Below are 20,882 nucleotides of genomic sequence, written 5' to 3' on the forward strand. Positions count from 1 at the left end.
TGTACAACGTGTCGGATGTGTTGATACTGGCAGATGCCTTTGAAACTTTTAGAGACACTTGTATGGAACATTACGGTCTTGATCCTGCTTGGTATTACACCTCCCCTGGTTTGGCTTGGGATGCTATGCTAAAGAAAACTGAAGTTGTAATAGAGCTTATATCCGATATTGATATGCTCAACATGTTTCGAAAAGGAATACGCGGTGGAATCTGCATGATCTCCAATCGATATGGAACTGCTAACAACAAATACATGAGTGATGATTATAAACCTTCAGAACCTTCGAAATTCCTTCAATATTTAGACGCCAATAATCTTTATGGATATGCTATGAGCAAACCTCTTCCAGTTAGAGGATTTAGATGGATGACTGAGGATGAACTTTTAAATTGGAAATCCGTGCCTTGCATTCTCGAAGTCGATTTAGATTATCCTGAAAGTCTTCACGATTTACACAATGATTACCCTTTAGCTCCTGAAAGAATGCTCGTTGGAAAAGTGGAAAAGTTAGTTCCCAATTTAAACAACAAAGAAAAATATGTTATTCACCATGAAAACCTAAAACTCTATGAACGAATGGGGTTGATCACTACAAAAATTCATCGAGGTATCACCTTTGAAGAAGAACCTTTCATTAAAAAGTATATTGATCTCAACACCGATAAGAGAAAAGAAGCTACAAACGAATCTGATAAAGAATTTTTCAAACTCATGAACAACTCTGTCTTTGGGAAAACCATGGAGAATATTCTAAAACGCGTTGATGTTAGACTCATTACCACGAGAAAAGAAGCTATAAAATTATCTAAAAAAATTAAATATAAACGAAACACCATTTTTGATGAAAACTTAATCGCGGTTCACATGGAAAAGACATTTGTTTTTTACGACAAACCTGTTTTCTTGGGAATGAGCATCCTAGACATCAGCAAAACCCTCATGTATGAACATCACTACGACTACATGAAACCTAAATACGGGGATAAGCTGAAATTACTCATGACTGATACTGATTCGCTCTTTTATGAAATAGAAACGGAAGACTTTTACAAAGACATTGCTGATGACGTTGAAAGCAAGTTTGACACGAGCGACTTTCCTAAAGATCATCCTGCCGTTCAAAACTTTGGATTTGACGTTGGGTTTAAAAATAAAAAGGTTATCGGCAAGTTTAAGGATGAAACAGGTGGTAAGCAAATTAAAGAGTTTGTTGGGCTTCGTCCTAAGCTCTACTCTTATGAGGTCTTTAATGAAAAAGAAGAACACAAAAAATGCAAAGGAATTCAGAAATGTGTTGTTGAAAAGCACATCACTCATCAAGGTTATAAAGAATGCTTAATGACTAAAGAAGAACAGCTCAGAAAAATGAACGTCTTACGATCTCATCATCACGATGTCTACACCGAAGAAATCAACAAAGTCGCACTCAGCTCTAACGACGACAAAAGAGTCATTTTGGAAGATGGAATACACACGTTGGCTTATGGTCACTACAAATTAAAAAAATCGACAGAGACAGAGGAAGAACACGGTGTAGAGGAAGAACCAAAGACAGAGGCAAAAAGGTTGATCGAAGAGTGCAGAAAGATAATCGAGGAAAACAAAGAAATTTCAGGTAAGTCAAAAAGGTTGATCGAAGAGTGCAGAGGAATAATCGCGGATACAAAAAGGTAAGTGATAAAGACGAGTAACAAAAATGAAAGATTTAAAAAAATAACAAAATAAAAAAATGAGAAACAAAAAAATAAATGTGGAGGGAATTGTTTTACCAAACGAGGCTTTATCAACTATTCAGTTGATGGAAGCAGCAAAAAAACTAAAAATAAAAAACTTTAGAGGAGTTTTTGTCAGAGACGCGTTGCCAAAAAAGCCAAGAAAAAAAGAATGTGGAATTGTTAACACAGGGGATTCGAGCACAGATGGGTTTCATTGGGTGTGTTGGTTCAAAGACGGTGATAAAAAATTCAGCTTTGACTCTTACGCTCAACCACCTCTCGTCGAGCTCGTTGACTATTTGAAAAGTCCTGTCTTTTACAACAGTGAAAGGGTTCAATTTGGAAACACGTCTTATTGCGGTCACTTGTGTCTTTACGTCTTGAAAAAATGCGAAGAGGGAGACAGCTTTCAAGACGTTGTCAATACCCTTTGGTGATTTTTTAAAAGTTTTACTCATTTAAAAAATTCGAAGAATTTTCCATGAATCCGCAAACGTATTTAAAAAATTTTTACCCCATTAAAAAATGATTGACAAATTCAACAGAAGCGAAATCAGTGTTTATTTTGATAGTGTTGCATCAGACTCAGCCAGCAACGTTTATATTAAAACGGACGGATCGAGCACCATCACTGCAGATTTGGATTACAACTCTCATAAAATCATCAACCTGGGTGAACCTACCAACGCACACGATGCTGCTACGAAAAATTACGTAGACAATCACGTGACAGGTGGTACTGGAACTGTAGTGGGAACTGCAGATTTGGATTTAAATTTTCACAAAGCCATCAATTTGAACGAAACCGACCAATCTTCATGACGCTGCCACTAAAAATTATGTCGATGTGAGTTCGAGTCTATGTGTTAAAACAGATGGATCCAGCACGATCACAGGGATCATCGACATGAACTCACACAAGTTGATCAACGTTTCCGACCCCACCGCTTTAAAAGACGCAGCGACAAAAGGGTATGTAGACACCAAAGTCTCTTACAACACTATTTCATACACCGACATTAACATGACGTCGCACAAATTAACTAATTTAGCTGAACCTACATCAGCTTCAGATTCGGCTACGAAAAATTACGTAGACAATCACGTGACAGGTGGAACAACTGTAGGTGTAGCAGATTTGGATTTGAATTCACACAAATTGATCAACGTGACTGATCCAACCAACTCACAGGATGGATCAACAAAGAATTATGTAGACTTGTTGTTGCAAAAATCGAGTTTGACCAGTGTCGTTCCAGAATCCAGTTTTACCAGTTTAGGGTTTAAGTCTCAGACGGTTGCGGCGCTAACCACTTCTCCTGTGTTTGCGTTTTCTGGAAAATCCGGAGTGCTGAGAAGATTGTGGCTGGCTTTATACAGCTCCTCTGGTACGAATATTCCAGGTCAAGTTTTTATTCGAATCTTTACTGACGGAGAAATCAATGTAGGGAATTATGTAGAAGTGACTGACGGAGTTGGAGTGGATCAAACAGGACTTGCCACTGATTTGCTTTTTTCTCCTTTAGGAGGAGCTTTTTACGCCAACTCTTTGCAGGGATGCAACATGTTTAACACCACTTCCTTGGGAGGATATTTCACGTTGGACATGCCTTTCAGAAACGACGTCTCCATTCAACTCGTCAACAGAAATGCTACTGCCATCACGTATTGGATTCAACCGTTCATTTCCACACTTGCCTCCATTCCTGCAACCATCCCTCTTTACAAGCTATACTGCAGAACGTTTCGATATTTGAATACCACTTACGGCAGTGAATACGTTTTGATGAACACCAACGGAAAAGGAAATGGTGTGTCGTTGAAATACATAAAGATGCACATCATTGGCGCCTCTGGAAACTGGTGGGAATCTAGAGTCAGAATGTACGATGGGAATTTACCACCAGGTAACGGCGCTGTTCTCACTCCTTGGACACCGTACAACACCAACAATTACACGTATTTTCCAGGATATGACGGTGACAGCACATGCTTCTTTTCCTCATCCGGACTGGAAGATTTTTATTTGTCGTCATGGAACGGCTCAAATTTAACTTCCTTCAACAACAAATCGACTGGACTTTTGTATCAATCCACATCCTCCATCGGTTCAACCACCACCATCTCTTTTTACAGAAATTTTGGAGAAGCAGATTCTATGCCTACGGTTGCAGCTGGTAGAAGACTCGTTGTCACGCTCAACTCTGGTGATGCTCAAGTTGGTCAATCCGGAAGCTTTTACCTTCTTCTAGGACAAGTCTATTATTACGCTTAAAAAATCATCATGATTTCCCATGGATCCTTTGGATCTAATGTACAGATGAAAAAAAATTGAAAATGACTTAAATAAATTCTTTCTTGTTATAAAATAATGAATTCTCGACGAGAAACAATAATTACAAGATCCCGTGTAACTGAAGATTTACGTTATTTTTTTTATTACGATGAAATGATAGAACGAGAAAATTATGAAACGAGAGCAAACAGAATACGCGATGAGAGAGAAAGAAACCAAGAACATGATATTATTGAACGACGTCGAAGAATTGAAAGCCCTCCGTCTGAAATAATTATAACAGAACTCACTGAACCTGGTGGAAAAATTAAAGTTAAACTTATTATAAGAAGACCCTCTGTACTTGAAATTACATTAGAAGAAAAATTAACTCTTAAAAAACAAAAACGATATGAAATAATTGAAAGAGGACCAACAGTAATACTTAATGGACGTAGACAATAGTTTGAAGAACTACTACAAAGAATAAATTAAGTCATTCACAACCTTTTTTTCATAATGACATCTCATTATGAAAATGCACAAAAATGGAAAGATGCAAAAAAAAATCCTGCGCAAAAATGCCAATGAGCCAGCGCAAAAATGTCAATGAGTCTGCGCAAAAATGTCAATGAGCCAGCGCAAAAATGTCAATGAGTCTGCGCAAAAATGTCAATGAGCCAGAACCCGCTTTTAATAGTAGTGACGTTAGCAAAGACACCATACATAACAAAATGAGAAAAGCTCTGGGAGCCAACATATCTGCCAATAAAATCACTGCTACTCCAACAAAGTTGGTTATTGAAGGGGGAGGTAATCCAGATAAGCTGCCTCTTTCATATTCAAGTGTATATAGAATGAAAAATAAGATACTTGATGAAGATTTTGAAAAGTTAAAAAAATTATTGCAGTATCATGTTAACCACAAAGATGGCAAGCTTGAACTACATTTTGATGGGAAAATGATAAAGGAGTTAATACCTGAGCGCTGTAACAAAGCGAAGGACAGGATCTGTGTACTTGTAAGTTTTAATGGTAAGAATTATCTTCTAGGTGCACCAGGTATTGAATCTGGCACTGGCCTAAACCAGTTTAATGCAATCAGTCAACTTTTGAAGGAGATGGACAAAGCCGACAATGTGCACTCTTTATGCTTTGACACTACCAGCAGCAATACTGGAAAACTGCATGCTATATGCAGGTAAATAAAAATAAGAATATATTTTTAAAATCCTATTACTAACTTTGTTGTTTGAATTTTTAAAGTACTAAAACAATTATGTAAGGCTACAGAAATATTGATAATAATTTGACTGCGGTAAATATAAAATGTAAAAACGCTTTGTACTTTTAAGATTGAGATCTGACCTTGGAAAGCCCTTACTGATGTTGGCCTGCCCTCACCACGTAGAAGAGGTCCACATCAATCATTTCGAAAAGGCTATTGGTTGCAAGACCACTGATGGGGTTGAAAACCCTCTTTTTAAACTGCTCCATAAACAATGGCATTCCATTGATACTGAAAGTTGCCAGCTAATTAAGTTTGAATGGAAATCTGTTTGTGGAACTTGGCTAGAAGCTCAAGCCATTGAAGCAAAGAACCAACTTATGGAGATAGTAAAAACCAAAGCTTTTAAAAACTCAGAGGTTAGTTTAAAAATATCGTAAGCAGACATTTATTAAAACTCTATGTAATTATTTTTTGAAGCATTTTTTTCATTGCGTAATAGTATTTAGATTTAGGAAACATTCAATAAAAACATAATAAACTTTTAGACTAGTAAGAAAAGAGATGACTACCATAAGCTGGCAGAATTATGTCTTATGTACCTGGACCCAAGCTTTATCTGCATATTTAAGAAACCTGGTGCTATGCATCATGCCAGATTCATGGCCAAAGATATTTATTACATGAAAATTCTCCTTCTTAAAGATTTTGTGCAAAACCATATAGATCTGGATTCAGCTCTCATCACCAGGATGGGCAAGTTTATTGCTATCTTTTATGCACCCAAGTTTCTGACTAATGAGATGCCAGACATTGCTCCATTACAGGTATTTAAACAAAGTACAAGCATTAAGTTTAAATATAAATTTACTATTGCTAAATTTCATGCATCAACTGTAAATTTAAAAAATTACAAAAATATATCATTTTTTCTTTATCAGGACTTGAATTCTGTTTGGAAGATGTCCAGGTATATTAAGGATGAACCTGCTGCAAGTGCAGTTTTTAAATCATGGGGAAACCATAGCTAGTACCTGGATCCAACTGTTGTTCCGATTGTGCTGGCAAATTCAGACGATTCAATTACTGAACAAGAAAAGGAGAGGATTGCCACACAGTGCTCCCCTGTGACCCTCAGGGTAAATTATGGTTTAGTCCAATTTTTTTCGGCTGGCTCTTATTATTGGGTTTAAAAAGACCCTCCGTGAGAAGACTTTAATTTAGTCTCAAATTTTTTACTTATGTAATAATATAACAAAATAAAATTTTATTTTAAATTATTTTTTCCAAGTTCTACAACACTATTCTTCAGCTGTGTTGCATAGTCATCATATTCTAACTGCTGTTTATACCTCTTCCATACCTGGTGGTGGTTGTGGTGTGCACTCTCTCCTGCTTGTTCAGCATACACACCAGCATAAAAATCTTTGTGCATTTTTACCATCTAAACCAATCCCATGGTAGCCTCGAAACATGATATAATTAGTCTTTAGCCATGACTCAAACCCAGGCCACAGAGAAAGTAAAATCTTTACAAACAATGAACTGATTCCAATAAAAAGGTGAAGCTCTTGAGGAGGGATGCAATTTTCAACCAATGTTTTTAGAGGATCATCAAGGTAAAGAATTCTTGGTGAAATACAGTTTTTGAACTCCTTCATATGCTTATATCTGCAACCATCAGCAACAAATTTTTTGTAGTTAGAGTCTATGGATCCAAACGTTCTTTTTTCACCACTTTCAAGTAAACATTCACCCTCACACCAGAGACATGCAAACCAAATAAGGTATTTCCGCATTTAAGATCAAATGCTAATGAGTAATTAGCATCCTCTAATTTCAGCGGAGTTAGGAGTATGTTAAGGTTTCCATTGTGTTCAGAAACATCTTCCACCAAAGACAAAATTATAGATCTTTTCACACCAGCATCATCAACCCTTGTTGAGCTTGAATGTTTATTCAAAGGATCAAAAACATTTAAAATACATTTTAAAAATTCCTGTCCTGAATCTACAAAAGTTCTAGCTATACTGAAGTAAGGATCTAATCTTCTCTCTTTCATCATGTGAAGAATAAGATCTGATGTATTCGTAACAAACACTAGACTACGAGTTAACTTTTCATCACCTGACATATATGTTTCAGTTTTGACATCATAGAATTCTGACAAAGAATCATATAAACTTTCGATTTGAAGCGCTTTATTGGTATCAACCATATTTTTACCGAGGTTTTCACGCAAGTTACTGCAAAGAATCTTTGCTTTTCTTTTGGATAAATTTAACGTGTTTGAGAGTTCCATTATGACATCAAAGAATAACTTTTTAAGCGATATTCTTTTAAATTTTGTATCTGGTCTTCCAACAACAATATTTAATGTATTTCCGAAGGTCTTAAGTGGAAATTTTTCACCACGTTTAATGTTCTCTCTCTTCATTTTATTTTTGAGGAGTCCTGAAAAAGTAAAAAAACAAGTGAAATGTTTTCTGGAAAAATATTTGTTTTTAGAAAGTTTCAGATTAAAATTTAAAAAACAACTTCAAAATTAAAGGTCAAATTTAAGCACCTGAAGCTATTTACTAGATACATTTCCAAGTGCTTCTGAATGGCTAATAAGATTATCAACAGCATGGCTTTTGCAGCAAAAATAAGTTATTTCCCATCCTTAAAATTAAAAATATGCATAATAGGTACCATTTTTCATTAGCCAGTTAAATAACTACTTCATAGTAAAAACTCTTTTGATAATTGTTATATTTAATTGTTTTATAGGTATCAGTAATTCAAGAAATATATTTCTATTTCTCATATTGTTTATATACAAATTATATATATATATATATATATATATATATATATATATATATATATATATATATAGTTGAATTATTGATATACAAATATACTTACCAATAGCTGAAAAGCATTGACAACATATTTTCTGCAGTTTGATATCACTTTCTGTGTTTCCATCAGTAATTGGAACAAGCTCAGTTGCCCTTTGTTCAATATTTGCCGTTCTTTTTATTTTTTGTCGATCAATCTTGATAAAAAATAAAAATGTTAAATGTGGTAAATTTTGGTTATTCTGTAATAAAAGTATAAAATTTATTACAAAATTAAAATATACTTCCTAATCTATGTTCAGAATATAAAAATATAAAGTTTTTATTTTTTGAAAAAAAATACTTTTTTATTTTTACATCTTCTCAATATAAATTATAAAAACATAGGCACAAAGCATAACTTATGTTTCACACTATTTTAAAAACGTTTCTTAATTCCGTCATTAATACCTGTGATATTTTAGCTATCCGCTTCCCAATTTTTTGTGTTTCTGCTCTGTTTAAAGCATAAAGGTTTGTTGCACATGATGAGCATATAACCTATGGACAACATTCCTTCTCCACATCATACTCTTTCCATATTAGGTTTTGAATATGCTTTTGAATACCAGGAGTGATTTTTAAAATTTTGTCAGTCCGTTTACCATATATATCTAAGCAGCATGCACATATTGTGTTTAAACATTCTACCAGTTTCCACAGACCTGTCTGAAGTTTTTAAATACTATTATATATATATACTTTGGGAAAAAATAAAAAAAAATTTATAACTTATTTACAACAATTAAAATGTAAATGTAGACATGTTGCAGTTGGTTAGAATACTGAAACTTTATTTGATTCAGTTTTGATATAATTTCGTTTCAACATTAAAAAATTCTAGACAAAACAAAAATTTGGGTTATCAATAAATAGTTTAATTAAAACATGATAAGTTATTATTAATTTTCTATTCTGCTTTAACATACTTTTATTATATGTACAGTTAAAATTTTATTTATTCTCCTCCAGTTATCATTATTTTCATATGATCTATTGAGCATGATCTGGCAATGATCCGTTTGAAATTTTTAGTTAATGTAATCACTTATTTGTATATTTTTTCAGTTAATGCAAAGCGTACCAGTACATATAATAAAAATATTTTAAAAGAACTAGAACAAAAAACCTTTCTCTGTATCATACTCTCTCCAAATCATGTTTTAAATAAAAAGTGGATAATTTAAAGTGAAAATTTTCCAAAAAAAAAAAAAAAAAACCTCAAATGCTCAATGGTCGCTTTTAGTAAATTATAACGTGGCAATAAGACTTTTTAATTTTTATTTTGATTGTTTGACGAAAAACTTGCGTTAATGACGCCATTTTTAAAATAGATATTTTAATAAATTAAATCAATATTTTTTATGCTTAGCAGTTAGTTAAGATTTTAAAAACAATTTAAAAACTCCTTTTTAAACCCAATAATAAGAGCCAGCCAAAAAAATTGGACTAAACCATAATTTACCCTAAGGGTCACAGGGGAGCACAGTGGCCAAAAAGCTCTATAACATACCCATACCAAATGATTATGACATGGATAGATATAACAATAAAAGTTTCTTGCCTGAAATAAAAGACATGTCTGTACTTGACAAGCGGCCAGAACTGGTTGACTTTGTCACTGCTAAATCGTGGCTAATTTTTGAGATTTTAGGCCATGACAAAAGCAAGTCCAAATGGATGATTTATCCAGCTAGCTCCTGGAATATCAATTCTGATTATTTAGAGTTCCAGTTTACATGCTGTAAAGCTGGTACAGGAAACAGTATGTCAAGTTAAGTCTGACCATAAGCAGCAAAAGCTGCTTAAATTCAAAAACTACCGGACTGTGCAATCCTCAAAGACCAAAGCTGCCTACTGTAAATCAGCTGAGCAGAAAACACCAGCTCAGCTTTTGAAAGAGTTTCCTGAAATAGAAGGTATAAATGTATTCAAATCCTGTGAAATGGACACTGAATCAGATAGCAGCACTGATTTGTTTCCTAGTGTTGATCCATAGAACAACTGTTTTGTGACCATGAGGCTGCTAATTACAGCTAGTTAACTATATTTTGTTGAATTTTGTAATTTTTGTTTAATAAACTTTTACTCTTATTTGTATATTATAGTATTTAAAAGGAATTGACAGGGGTGGGCTTCCCCCTCCCTTTCTTTTTCTTTAAGGCTGGTAATCAAAATACATTGTTGATTATTATGTTTCTATAAAGAATTTAAGCATACATAAAAAAATCAAAGCTCTATCTACATTAGAAGACCCACCGTGGTCTTCTAATGTAGATAGAGCTTTGATTTTTTTAGAAAAACGTGGATTTCATTGTTTGTTTGGTTGCAACGAGTAAAACAGGTCAATATTTTTATAGGTCTAGCGCAAAGTATCAAAATTAACCTACAATGATAACTTTTGGTATATATCTTTTATATAACATAAACATTCATTTGTTAAAACAGTATCCAGTTTTTTTTTATTTATTTCTTGTTATATTATGCTATCTATAAAAAAGAAGTTTTTTTTGAAAACTTGATGAGGCCAGCGCGAGGTAAAAAATAAAAAAATAAATAAAAAAAAACAGTTTTTCGTTTCTTTATTATAGTCTGCAAAAAATTGCCTATTTGTTAGTGAAATTTTTTCCGTGACCAAATTTTTGAATACCCCTAATACATACATACATACACTATCAACAGAAAGTTTGAGGCAGGTACTGAATTTTTAGAAATAAGTGAATAAATAAACCTTTTCAGGACTTACTTTAAATCTAACTGTTATATTTATAAGAACTAAATATTATAAAATATTTTTTATCAACAATTTCTACTTTTAACTTACGTTTTAATTAAAAGGATAAAATCATAACCTGCCTCACACCCTCTGTCGATAGTGTACATACATACATATATTCATGCATCCATGCATCATGCCAATATACTAGGACATTTAAACAGTACACTTTCAGTTCTGGACCACAGATAACTATGGGACTGATAGAGATAGCATCATACCGGAAGATATAGCTAACTTTCATCATAATCAGGTGGAATCTCAAGATTTTGACTTGTGTTTGTGCTAATAGCCACAAAGCCATATAAAGAACTTATATGCTATGCTAAGCTTACTTCAAACTTATATGCTATGCTAATCTAACTTTACACTTAACCTTGCCCCAGAACCACATCTAAACTCAAAATTCCCTTTCAATAATTTATTTTCAATACTTTGACTTGCTACCTGAGACTGGTTTAATTTTGTCAGTAACTCTATAAAACATTGAAAGGATATATTATGAAAAAGCTAAACAATAGGTTTGATTCAAAGTATATTGGATATGTCATTTTTGAAAAACTTTTTCACATATCTTTAATCAAATTAAAGGATTGTTTTAAAGAAGTACACGGTATAGATTGTCCAGTGAAAAGTATACCTAATTAACCATTAATTTATTGGCCTTGTGTCAGTTTAACTGTAAAAGGAATAAAGCTATGAACAAACATAAAAAATAGATAAAAGTCTTAGAAAGATGCTATTTCTGTTTCACTCACCAATAAAATCAAGAAGAATTTCTGACTTCTATTCATTGAGTGGGATGCTCTAAAGAGTACGGACTGACTCTGTACCACTCATGAAAGTCTCTTGTAACTACTCCTAAAAATGCAAATTTATCTCTAAACATTTTTTTCATCAGAAACTATTCTTAAGTATTTGAAGACTTGAAAAAGTAAAGTGTACACAACAATAGTGGCTAAACTGCTTCAAATTTTAAAATATAAGGTGAAAACATTGAAAATATTCAGCACAGTACTTTTTATTTCCTAAGGCATTCTTGATAAATGGTAAAAAATTGAATGGACTCCTCTAAACTCACTTGTCTTGGTTTAGGCAACAGCAACTGTGTGAGAAAATAAAATAGGAATTAAAAGAATCCCATCCTTTAACATTTTTAAGATCTTCCAAATTACAAAATTCTGTTGCTGTCTTAGTTATGGAGCTTTTTAATTCATTGAATTTATTTTTCAGGCCACAGTCCAAAGACTTAACTTAGATATTCTTTTTTTTTTTTCTTTTTTTTTTTTCGAAACAAACTAAAAGCACCTTTTCTGCTCTTGACGCTACGCCAACACCAAAAACTTTAGTAGGACTGCGCGTAACCATTACATCCTTTTTAAACTCAATGATATCAAAATATAACTGGATAGCGTATTCAATTGTTTTTTTCAAAAAAATTTGAAGCCAAAATTGGCCTCCCAAGATGGCGGCGATCGGAAATGTACATCGGTCACCGCTCTTAGCGGTGACCGATGTACATTTTATAAGACTTTTTACAGAAATATGAAGGAAAATAATTAAATAGAGTTTTGAAAGAAAAACTTGACTGAAATAAAGTTTTAAAAAAGTTTAAGAAATGAAGTGATTTTTAAAAAAGACAATAAATAAATTATTTTAATATTAAAGTACAAAATATTCGATATACTTTTTCAGTGCAATTTACGATTAAATTAGTATTTATGCATTATTTATGTACCTTTTAGTTCTTAGTAACCCAATGCAGTGTGCTAGAAAGTTGATAAATGCATGGTAAGCGGCAGTGGTGTTAACTCACAATTTTGACAAATTTTTTATTTTCAATTTTTTAGCAAGATACCAGATAAGTACATGTTGCATGAACAATTAGCTGAGTGCTGTGAGTACACACTACCTAGGGGTTCCTTCTAGGATTATTTAAGACATGAATGTAATAATGGATATAATATTTAATAAGAATATTAAATACAAAGTATATATTTTTTAATATATATTATTTTACTTATATATTATTCTTTGTAGTATTCCAGCTCTCAATAATTGAGTCAATTGTTTTTGATTTGTTAATTCAAAATAACTTTAAAATTTTTTGAGGGAATTTTTTGATAAGATACATTGTATATGTTTTCAAACATCATCAACATTATATATATTATCAAAAAATGTATGATACATATAAATTTTTATCTTTAAATGTTAATTATCCTTTAAAGTTTGGGAATAATCGCTCCTAATTTAAGATATAAATACATGTAAAAACTTCTTTAAAAAAATTTCATAATCTATTAAAAATTTTTTGAAATATAGAAATATCTAATGAATAATCTTCTCTAACAAGTTACTCTCACTGACTAAACTTATTTCAGAACGCTTTGCAAAAATATGTCTCCATCACCTGGATAACGAACAAACTGCCAAACTAACTGGAAAAAAGCTTAGGAAGCAATTAACATAACTTATCCTATTTAAAAACCAAAGAAAAATATTTTTATTGTATAATATGATAACAAGTATCTATATATAAAAACTCCATACAACCAGATAGCTCTAGAAGGAACCTCTGAGTTGTGTGTACTCACATCGCTCAGCTAATAGTTCATGCAGCATTTATAAGTTTGTAGTACCTATCTGAAAAACTAATGCATAAAAATTGTTTTACCTTAATAATAAAATCAGCTGCCTACCATGCAGTTGTGTTATTACCCTTCTAGCACACAGGATTGGGTAGTTAAGATCTAAAAGGTACAGAAGTTATATAACAAATCCTAATTATTTGAAATTTGAGATTTCTACACAAGCAAGCTCTTTCTTCACTATTATAAACAAACTAAATTTAAACAAACTAAAATTAAAATTTGTACTTAGTTTTACTGAGAATTTATATTTTATTTTATAATATTTATTCTAAAAAACGAAAAACAGAAAAGTTAATATACAACAAGTTATTGTAAGAATTTTTTTTGTTAAATAAAAAATATTTACATTTCAAATTTATATAAATATGTAATATTCCGTTTTTTTTATGAAAAAAGTCTAATGTTTAACCTAAAAATAGATTTTTATTTGAAACTTATAAGTTTATCTAAATTTAAACAAACTAAAATTAAAATTTGTACTTAGTTTTACTGAGAATTTATATTTTATTTTATAATATTTATTCTAAAAAACGAAAAACAGAAAAGTTAATATACAACAAGTTATTGTAAGAATATGTTTTGTTAAATAAAAAATATTTACATTTGAAATTTATGTAAATATGTAATATTCCGTTTTTTTTATGAAAAAAGTCTTATGTTTAACCTAAAAATAGATTTTTATTTGAAACTTATATGTTTATCAATATTTGAGCTTAAGATGTAAAACTTGATTTCCACTAGTTTTTAAGTTTCTTATAGCTGTTCGTTAATTCCGCCGCCATCTTGGAAGGCCGAAACTATCTTCAAAAACTTTCCCGTATACGCTATCCAAATAAATTTTGAGATCAGTAATTAAACTAAGAGCATAGTAACTCTTTCAGTTTACCTGTCATCAAAATGACAAATCTACGTGATTCCTCAGTCGTGAGCTTTTTTTTATTTGTTTCTATTGTTCCCCTTCCCGAAACCCCGAAATGAACGAAATACGAATAGTAGTAGAGAAATGGGAGTTCTGGGCCGTTTTCATTTTTTGATATATTTTTTTTATGTGCATGGGTTCGGAGCCATTTTCATTTTAAGCATAATTGAGGCATGATTTTTATATTTCCCAATTTATGTGTGTGCGCGTTTTGAAAATTAAAAAACTTTTATATATTTTAATTTCTTTTTCGCGTTGTGATATTTTCATTTTGATATTTCATAATTTTGATTCAATTTTTTTTCATAATGCGCAGTTTAATCTTTCTTCTTTCGTTGGAAGACGTGAACTTGCAACAATTTTACAAAACTAAATTTAAAAAGGGTATGCTTGAGAATGGAGAGTTTGGACCGAGCAATAAACCAGAACCAATAGGTTCATACCCTTTTCCTCTCTTTAAATAAGCTCCATCTCTTATCGAACTTCCTTTTACACACGGTGTTGTAAACAATCCGTCTCCGCTCAGAGTTTTCATCTTCATTCCTCCCAACAAACCTGTTGCAAGCACTGGAGCCGCTCGCGCTGCAAGCATTCCAAATAATGGCAAAAGAGCTCCGATAAATCCTCCTTTCACTTTTGAGTTGTATTCCACCTGAGTTTTACTCATTTTAATGGTTACTCCAACTCCTCGTCTGAGAGCGTTCACAATTTTTTCATGTTGCCTCTCCGTCACGAACAGCACGTCTTTTCCATTAAAATCGTCTTTTGAAAGCCTGATGCTCACAGGCTTGCCATCCATCATCGATTTTTTTTATTTTGTCAGTCTGCCCTTGTGAAACATTTACTTTGACACTGAAATATTTGCTCATTTTTAAACGTTGGAAAAATTATTTATTTCATTTCTCGAATGTGATATCTGATCGTAATGTCCTCACCACGAAAATCAACCAAATTTCCATTTAGGTCGATAATGCGAGTGATCATCGTCGAAATCTCACATAATTTTACAGGAAGATAAAGCAAATGGGTGGGTCTTTCAATGATTTTAAAACCTGGACCCACGTTTTGATAAAAGGAGTAATATGCTGACCCGATGACGTTGTTGACAATTCTGATTATGTTGATGCTTGAAATTTGGACAATGTCGTCAGACTCATACTCAGAATTGGAATACAACTGTCTTTTCATAAACCCCAAAACTGAATTTTGATGGTTGATTTTAAAGTATTAGGATTGGTTCCAATTTTGATGTTCTCTGGAGAATAACTGATTTTATTTGCAGTAACATAACTTCCGCTTTGTGATGCATAACTTTTTATCGTGCTTGAAACAGACTTTTGCAAATACTTATTGATATCTTTAATGTCGTAACACCCATCTGGAATGACAATATTTTCCCAATTTGCTCCATTGTTCATGCTGTATCTGAAAGAATCGTTTTTGCTGTTGATATTTGGAATGCTGTTGTAAGTCTCAAGACTGAGAAAAGCCATTTCATAACTTTTCCCTTTGTCAAAAACGATTTTCTCTAAAAAATCTGTTGTTATCACGTTTGATTTTCTATTCACGTCGATGATAATTCCTAACATTTTTTTATTACGCATCATTTTTTTAAAATTGTATCTTTTGGAAAATAAAAATTGTCAAATCCGCTTCGATATTTTCCATTATTCTTTTTAGAGGACAAATCAATCACCGCAAATCCGTGGGGTTGAGACCAGCAATGTCAATGATTCACTTGAGAAACGAAGTCTCCAGAAACAACAGAAATATGCTCAAATGAACTTGTGATGTTTGCGGAACGACCAAAAACAAATTTATTTCGTCGACAAAATGAGGAGAATTGGTAGAATCGCTTAGCAAACTATCCAGCAAAATCAAGCTTCCGTGGGCTAAATTTCCAGGAGAAATGCACATTCCTGGCATGAACTTTGCAGGGCCGGACACAAACTTGCATAAAAGACTAACCTCCACCGACATGTACCAGGAATGGAGCAAACCCGTTGACAGGGTGGACAACGCCGCATATCATCATGATCTCGCTTACAAGCATTTCAACGACCGAAAAAACAGAAACTTGGCAGATCAAATGATGCTTGAAGAAGTGAAATCCATACAAAACCCCACACAAAAAGAAATCAACGAAAGAAAACTTATTACACCAGTTATCAAAGCCAAAGCCAAATTCGGCTTAGGTGTCGGGAAAAAAAATCATCTAAAAATTTTCTTTTAATATGTTAAAATGCATGCTCCTCACAAGTTGTTTAAAGATGTTGCCTCAGCAGAAGTCCACAGTTTGGGTTTGCAATTGAGCCATTTGGAAGAAAGGATTAAAGAGTTGGAGCAAAGATGACCGAGCAACATCATTGTGACCAAAAAAAGTTGGATCATCCCACCTATTACAACGTCAACGAACAGAATGAGATTTTTGCTCAGAAAGACATTAGATTTGTTTCTCTTTCGCACACGACTATATCGTTGTCAGTGGGACTGAAATTGGACAAAGGTATTGCAGTCGTTACTTTGATGAAATTCAGCGATCAATTGAATTACAGAAAAAACGATGTTGTTCTTTCAGAGTCTGTAGATGAAGTCATCATGGATGTTCACAATTACAGCAATCAGGACGTTATTGTTAAAAAAGGCGAAAGACTTTGTAAAATTAATCACATTAATTCGAATTAAAATAATTTATTGATCAAAAAAAATGGAAATATTTAAAAACACAGATAAAATTTATCCGGTTCTTCTAACAACTCCAGCGGATTTACCGCCTTCAAAAAATAAGAGAGATCCAAAAAAAGATGGAGGATGAAAAAGCAAAGAGAATGGCTCTCAGCAAAAAGTACCATCGAGCTTTCAGAATCATCTCATACGTAGACACCGCGTTGCAAGCAGATGGAGTTGTACTTGGAACTGTTGGAATTGGACTTTTGTCTACCACTTTTGCTGCCCCTGTTGCCTTTGCATGCGAGGGTGTTGCTATCGGCTCAGGGTTTTTATCCATTGTCGGAAGTCAAGTGAACAAAATACTGGCATTAAAAGCGGAGAAGTATGAGAAAATTAAAGTTCTTGCAGAGTCAAAATTGAACACCATAAGCAACCACATTTCAAAAGCTTTAATGGATGGAAACATAAGCGATTCAGAATAAGAATTGATTCTTTCAGAGCTTCAAAAATTTAAATTCTTGATGGATGAAATAAGGACAAAAACAAAAAGCAACATGGGTGAAATCATAAAAGAGTCTTTGATACAAAAGGGAAGAGAGGACGTCATTCAAGCATTCAACAACATATTCAAAAAATAAATTTTCAAAAATAATTTTTTCACTCAACATAAACGTAAAAACTTGTTTTTTTCCACGTATTTTAAAAACCATGTCTTTTTTTAAAATACAAGACCCGAACAAAAGGGATGAGCTTGTGAGAGAAATGATTGAGAGCAGAAAAAGAATTTAACAGTCTAAATGAGAAGATTTTAGATGCGAATTTTCAGGCTGATTTGAGCAAGCTGTACAAGCCTCTCATTGAAAACAATGAAAAGATGATTAAGAGCATGGCGGACAAAATTGTAACCAAAATGCGAAATAAAGATCTCGAGTCTACCATGAATTTAGATCTGAAAGATGACTTAAGTTTAAAAGATGAATTAGGTGCTTTTGATCCAGATAAGTTGGGTGATATTTTGTCCAACTACTTGAATATGTACAATGAGGTTTACGATTACAATTGGAGATAAAATGTATATTGGAAAAATGGAGATGGAAGTGGATGGAAATGATATTATTGTTTGAGGAGAAAGGTATGAAGGGATAAATGGTCTTTGGGAGCTTGTGACAAAATCCACTCCTCCTGACAAATGGAGTGACAATAATGATGAAGATTTGCAAAATTATTCACTAACTCTGATCGATTGTGAAGCCATAAGACAAGATAAAAATTCAAACAAGCCAAAAACCTCCAAGAGCGAAAAATATCGACAAGTCATAAGACCCATTTGGGAAAAATGGTGCGCTCTGAAAAGGGACAAAAAGGTCGTGGAGTAATGTTTCTTCCAAGCGATCCAAATGATCTTGTGCAAAGGCTGCTTGGTATGCTGGAAATACAGGGTCTAGAAATGAGGCTATGGCCATTTGCGATGAGCTGCTGAGACAAGGAGAGATAAATAAAGACCAATATAAATCGATTCAAAGATTCATCGATATGTAAAAACTTATTTAAAAAAAATTATTTGTTTATTTAAAAATGTTAATTATAAATAATCGAAGATATGTTAAAAAGCACATCGTTGGAGGAGGGGGAATTGTGGACACGATTAAAAATTTTTTAAAAAGAGCGGTAGCTTCAAGCATGTCAAAAGCAACAACGAATTTGCTTAAAAATGCTACAAAAAGCGAAATTGGAAGAGAGGCGATTATGGCTGCCAAATCTGAAGGTAAAGAGTTAGCCTTTTCTGCAATATCCGCCGCTAAAGACGTGACCATCGATAAAGGAAAGAAGGCGGTTGAGAAAGTGTATACCAATACAGTCAAACCGAACATTTTAGCCGAGACAGATAATGGTGCTGAGAGTCCGATTTACGATTTGCATAAAAAATTGTTTGGTTCATCCATATATAGAAAGAGAATGACAAAAAAGAATGTCATCAGAATTCAAGACCTTGTAAAAATGGGAAATGGGATGAAGATTGCGTGAAACAGTTAAGAGTTACCAAAAATCCAGAATTTGACATTGGTATTGAAAAAATTGATTTTTTTGAGTACCTTCCAACAAATCTCGATTTAAATTCTTCAAGCACGATTACTTTTGAGATTGACTGTCAATCGATTCAAGCAGTGCCATCAGAGGCTTACATCCTCATTGAAGGAGTGTTAAAAAAGAATGATGGTACTTTTTACGACACCAAAGACAACATTGCATTTGTGAACAATGCCTTGATGTATTTGTTCAGCGATATCACTTATAACTTATTAGGAGAGCAAGTGGAGAGAGTCATTTATCCAGGTCAAGCCACCACCATGCTTGGAATGATGAAATATCCTTATGGATTTCAGCTTGCAGATGGATTAAAACAGATGTGTACATGGATACGTCAAATCTTGTTGGAAATGCAGGATTTAATGTCAGGCGAGATCACTTGTTTGCAGACACCACATCAATTGGAGCTTTCTCATTTAGAATACCATTGAAACACATTTTTGTTTTTTGCGAAGCATATGACAAAGTTGTTTATTGATTCAGACACACCATCAACTTTACAAAGAAAGAAAATGATGATGCTATTTACAGAGCTGAGAGCGTCAGTGCAGGAATGATTGACCTTAAAAAATTCAGACTTTATATGCCAAGACTTGAATTGGATATTTTTAGGAAGAACGATTTCATGAGATTAATGGCGAAAAAGATACCCATTCAAGTGGCTTATAAGTGCGAAAAGGCAGCTTGTTCCATCTGGTTGCACAGAATTCACCAGTTCGCTTGGAAGAATCACAGACAAAAGCGTTCCAAGGTTCATTATATTGGGACTTCAGCAGAACAGAGATCTTCAGTCAAACTGTTAATCCATCCCTGTTTGACCATTTTGACGTCAGCAATTTTTACGTGATCGTTAATGGAATAAAGTATCCAAATTACAATTACGACTTGAGTTTTGGAGAAAAGAGAGTTGTCATGGCCCATTCAGATGCATTCTCGCTTGATGAAAAATATTACGGAACAAACGAACTTGTTTGTCAATCAGGGTTGTCCTTGCTTGAATATGTAAAATTATATCCACTGTTCTTTGTTGATATCAGCAAGCAAAAAGAGAGAGTGGTATCTGAAACGTTAAAATCCGAACAGCGACTCTTGAAAATACCGTCATATTCGCAGTGGTTATTTCCGACAAAATGCTGAAATTTATTTTATACGGAACCAACATGACTGCTATTTATTGATTCTTTCAGACCTATCTTGATTAAAAATTTGAAAAATTGAAAAATGACTTAAAAAAAATCTTTTAAATGAAAAAGATGGAAAACAAAACGGTGAAGGAAGGCTGCCTTTCAGAACCGACTCAGTCTAGAGATTTATTTGAATTCATGTAGCACGCCGAAAAAATGCCAGAGGAATACAAGAACCACTTCGAAAAAATGATGCAAAACATACCAAAGGAAGAATGGATTACCTTCCTAGAAAGGTTACGAGACCTGTTTTTTGATCTTCACAATGTTGGAGAAAAAGAAATGGCTCGTAAAGTCTTTTATTTATTAAGATACTTTGGAATCTACTTAAAATTCAAAGAATACATGTAAAATTCAAAGAATTTTTAGATCCGTGAAAATCTGCGATTTTTCAAATTCTTTTCACGTTAAAATTTGAAAAATTGAATTGACTTAAATAAAATTTTGGCGTATATAAAATGAGATACACAATATCGTATTTGAAAA

At 33.1% G+C, this 20,882-nt stretch overlaps 2 protein-coding genes across 2 annotated transcripts in view; both read right to left on the reverse strand.

Annotated features, from left to right (window-relative positions):
- LOC149881489 (uncharacterized) overlaps nucleotides 1–20,882 on the reverse strand; it is a 117,010-nt gene that overhangs the window by 68,642 nt on the left and 27,486 nt on the right. The gene's annotated exons all lie outside the window — the stretch shown is intronic.
- On the reverse strand, nucleotides 6,929–7,666 carry LOC149881492 (uncharacterized). Its single transcript, XM_090067997.1, has one exon. The coding sequence runs from the start codon at nucleotides 7,655–7,657 to the stop codon at nucleotides 6,929–6,931; it is 729 nt and encodes a 242-aa protein (XP_089924123.1). The 5' UTR covers nucleotides 7,658–7,666.

The sequence above is a fragment of the Hydra viridissima genome, unplaced genomic scaffold (assembly GCF_058129835.1).
Source record: "Hydra viridissima isolate aposymbiotic clone 2 unplaced genomic scaffold, HvirCarnegie_v1 scaffold_12, whole genome shotgun sequence".
NCBI lineage: Eukaryota > Metazoa > Cnidaria > Hydrozoa > Anthoathecata > Hydridae > Hydra > Hydra viridissima.

Coding starts and splice junctions, on each gene's coding strand:
- LOC149881492 (XM_090067997.1), bottom strand. CDS start 7,657: ATGAAGAGAGAGAACATTAAACGTGGTGAAAAATTTCCACTTAAGACC.